This window comes from Styela clava, chromosome 14 (genome assembly GCF_964204865.1).
Source record: "Styela clava chromosome 14, kaStyClav1.hap1.2, whole genome shotgun sequence".
NCBI lineage: Eukaryota > Metazoa > Chordata > Ascidiacea > Stolidobranchia > Styelidae > Styela > Styela clava.
In genome coordinates this window covers 8874222-8878071 of record NC_135263.1, presented here as the reverse complement: position 1 = coordinate 8878071, position 3850 = coordinate 8874222, and the positions used below count along the sequence as shown (strand labels likewise).

Sequence of the window (3850 nt, the reverse complement as noted above, 5' to 3'; positions counted from 1 at the left end):
TCAATTAGGGGTAACCGGGTTTCGGGTGGGGAATCAGCAAACGGCTGAGAGAGACGAAGCAAAAATATTAGGGCAGCGCGAGAAGGATGGACAAGTGAAGGAAGAAACGTAAATGCGGCCAACAGTTCTAGAAGTACAAGCCGAGAAACTAGAGTATAGTAGTTATTTTTATTATTTAATAATTGTTTTTCTAAATAAGCCAAATAAATTAAATAAAGTGGTGCTTGGGCAGTCGGTTCAGAGCCATATGGCTCTGGTCGGTTCAGGTCGAACCTTTCTATTATCCTACGTTCACCACTAGGTGTCGAATCTCCACGGTTACGTCAAGCAACTGTCAAAAGCTGTGTTAGGTTTCTTCTCGTCAGGCTGTTTGTGTCGGCTTACATTTAGTTAATCGCAGCAATTGTTGATAAGGATAGAGCTCAGATTAATCCGTCTGTTGGTTGGTATCTAGTAGCAATGGCTCACATGAAAATATATGGTCTTTTAAAATCGGAAACTCTCCACATAGCAAAATGTTGTGCCGAGGATTTGCATCGAAAATTTCCAGACAAGTTTCAAGAACCATTCATTAAGCCTATGCTGGAATGTGAATGGTACCAGTTTGTGAAAGAAAAGAAGATTGTAAGTTCTTTTTTGTTCAAAACTGTAGCTGGAATATGTATTGCTTAGATTGAATGTATAAGGTGTAAAGTTAGTTAGTTTTGAGGTTCTCAATATGTTATTATGCACCACAATGTAACTTGGATATTGTGCGATTATGAATATTCAATAATGTAAGTCAATGAGATTAGTCATAAACAAATAAGCTAATATCAAAATTCTGTATTAGGGTTGTATATACCTTAGTTCAGTAGTTGTTATTTAGAAAACCATAATCATTAGAATATTCTGACCATTCACGCCTCCTTTTAATGGTAAAGTCAGAATCAGGCTAGAGTCAATTTGTTCCACAAATCAATCTATAAATAAATTTACGTTTTATTTCAATCTATTTTATTTATCAATTGAATGAATTGATTATGATAAATATATCCAAAATTTCCACAGGAGATTGGAGGAGACACATGGGCATATACTGATTTGGTAATGTGTTTTGTCAATGAAAATTCAGTTGGTAATCATAAGGAATTATTACAATGGGCTCAGGATGAATTTAATTACGAAGATTTTAGACCTGAATCATTGTACGCAGCTATGGCACAAGAAGCATATACAGATTATTTTATCAACAGTGAGGTTGGTAATAAGATGTTTCTATATTTACTGGAAACCATAGTACTTCTGTCCTACCTAATAGTTTCTGTTAATGCACATTTAAAATAATATCATAGGCTGTCACTTGCTTTAATGATATATCAAGTAAGGTCTTTTATGTCAAAATGTATATTGATCTATGCATGTATTGATCTATTTATATAAATGTGTATGGGTCTACACTATCACATGGATAGTGAATTTAACTTGCTATAACATTGATGGAAGTGTGAGATTATCTGCGTTTAGTCAGTATTATATTATATATATTTAGGTATTATTTATTATGTGTTTATATAATACAGGTTTTATACAACCCATGGACCGATCATAATAAAATTGAAAGAAGGCAATTACTGACTATACAAGATATATATATATTTTATCCCATACTGAGGCTTAATAGTGTGATTCAACAATATATATGTGCTATTCACACTGATAGTTAATGCCGTTATTATTTCAGCGTCATTTCACATATATGGATATCAACATTGATGGTGCTCGTGCCGGACAACTTTTATTTGAGTTAATGTCAGATATTTGTCCAAAAACTTGTGAGAATTTTAGGGCTTTATGCACAGGAGAAAAGGGAGCCTTACCAAGTGGCTTAAATTTAACATATGAGAATAGTCAAATACATCGAATTGTTCCGAATGGTTGGATTCAGGGAGGAGGTCTGTAAATAGTCTATTTGGCTGTACTTTCGTTTGTTCATTTTGTGTAACATGCAGTTTTAGAGATCTCATTCAAAAGGAGATCCAAAACTGATTAATTGGTTGCAGTCCAAAATTTTTAATGTTCTACCAATGTCAAGTATACGATTAATCAATTTTACACCATGTCTTTGTCGAGAGCTAACTGATAATGCTTTCATGAGTCACACAAGTTTCGAATCATGTCTCAGTCACAGAAAATTTTAGTTTGGATTTAGTTTAGTCGACTCACTGTGCTGCCATATCAAAAGTCTAATCTAATCGTTGCTGTTTTTGGTTTTGATTAAAGTTTGAAAAGTTGAATAAGTGAGTTTAGTTTGGTCGGAGTTGTAGAGGATTTTATTACTTGAAGTGAAATGAATAAATATGAGTCATATTGACACTAAGACTTGAAACACTAAGACTTTGTTTGTGGTAAATCAACATCATTTCTTGTACTAAACTAGGATTCAATCATGTATCGAAACCATTTACCGTGGTATGAACATGTCCTAATAATCAGGAGAATTTTGATTTTTTTCTGCAATAATAATTCATTTGTCAATTTAATTTTTTTCAAAGACTTGATCAAAAGTAAATATGAGTCTTAAGTGAAGTGATTAGGTGCTTATTTGATTTGCATGTCAAAAGATATCTATATGAGACTTTCTGTTCTCAGACCTATCGTACGATATATCTAATGCAGGATGAAGACTTCACAAATAGCACTCAAATCCCATGGCTCAGTTTCAGCCACTTAGGATATATACTGAGAAAGACAGTGCTCCCTACCCTACGAATTTGTTACTGCTTTTCTGGGACCTTGTGTAGAGGGAAGATAGAGAACATCTCATCTAACAAGTGTATTAGTATAATAGTCACTGATAAAACTGCTTTGTTCAATGCTGATTACTCTGAGTGGGGCTTCAATTTTTACTGTTTTTCTATCACCATTACAGATATATTGCATGGAAGAGGGGATGCTGGGGAATGTATATATGGAGGAGTTTTTGAAGATGAGAATTTTGCAATACCCCACTCTAGTCGAGGAATTCTGGGTATGGCAAATAAAGGAAGACATACAAATGCATCTCAGTTTTATATAACATTAGAGCCAACACCATGGATGGACTGCACTTACGTGGCTTTCGGGTAAGACTACGTAAGTAACTGGTAATAGAGCTAACTGTTTTCAATGATATATGTGATTTTTCTTTCCTGAACATGCTACTACTTGAAACTAAATTTGAATGAAACATAAATTGTAACATAATATAGATATATGTTGAAAATGGTTACGGAAATTTAATAAAGTGATTCATATATATTTGCAGCAAAGTTGTTGAAGGAACAGAACTGCTCAAAAAGATAGAAAATATGTCAACATTCAACGAAAGGCCGAAAGTGGAGTGCAGGATAGCTTCTTGTGGGGAGTTTATCCCTTTTGATTGAAGCATTATCTTTTATCCTTGTTTTTTATTTGTAAACCTCTTCAACAATGTGTTAGGAAAATACGTTGGGCATAAGTGTTAGACAAATCATTCCTAAATAGACTTGGTTTAACTGAGACCCGTTCATAACACATTGAAATGTATTCATATGCTTTTCTATCCACTATTTTATGTTATTTTTGGCATATTATACTACTGTACTATAGTTTATATTTTCCCATTAAAATACTACAGATACTGCATTAGAATACGTTTTTGCATGCATTCGATGAGGGCTTCAAAATTTTCAGACAATCTTCTGGGTTACCTCCATTCTATGCTTTTAAAAACCGGTGTTATTGCAATATGGACTTGTTGATGCCAGTGATATATCTTCGGGTGCAAAGTTAAAATTGCTGATTTGCTCAGGTGCAAAACTGGATAGGTGGCCGAGTCTTTCACGTAACG

General features: G+C 33.9%; 1 protein-coding gene across 1 annotated transcript; it reads left to right on the top strand.

Moving 5' to 3' along the window:
* Positions 1 to 246: 246 nt before the first annotated feature.
* Positions 247 to 3645, top strand: LOC120340825 (putative inactive peptidyl-prolyl cis-trans isomerase-like 6). Its single transcript, XM_039409199.2, has 5 exons — positions 247 to 624; positions 1051 to 1239; positions 1724 to 1934; positions 2912 to 3104; positions 3287 to 3645. The coding sequence occupies exons 1-5, from the start codon at positions 460 to 462 to the stop codon at positions 3402 to 3404; spliced, it is 876 nt and encodes a 291-aa protein (XP_039265133.2). The 5' UTR covers positions 247 to 459; the 3' UTR covers positions 3405 to 3645.
* The last annotated feature ends 205 nt before the right edge of the window (positions 3646 to 3850 follow it).

Bases quoted from the DNA above. Each gene is read 5' to 3' on its own strand.
- LOC120340825 (XM_039409199.2), top strand. From the start codon at position 460: ATGGCTCACATGAAAATATATGGTCTTTTAAAATCGGAAACTCTCCAC. The intron at 1,240-1,723 runs GTTGGTAATAAG...TTATTATTTCAG, and splicing joins ATTATTTTATCAACAGTGAG to CGTCATTTCACATATATGGA. The intron at 1,935-2,911 runs GTCTGTAAATAG...TCACCATTACAG, and splicing joins TGGTTGGATTCAGGGAGGAG to ATATATTGCATGGAAGAGGG.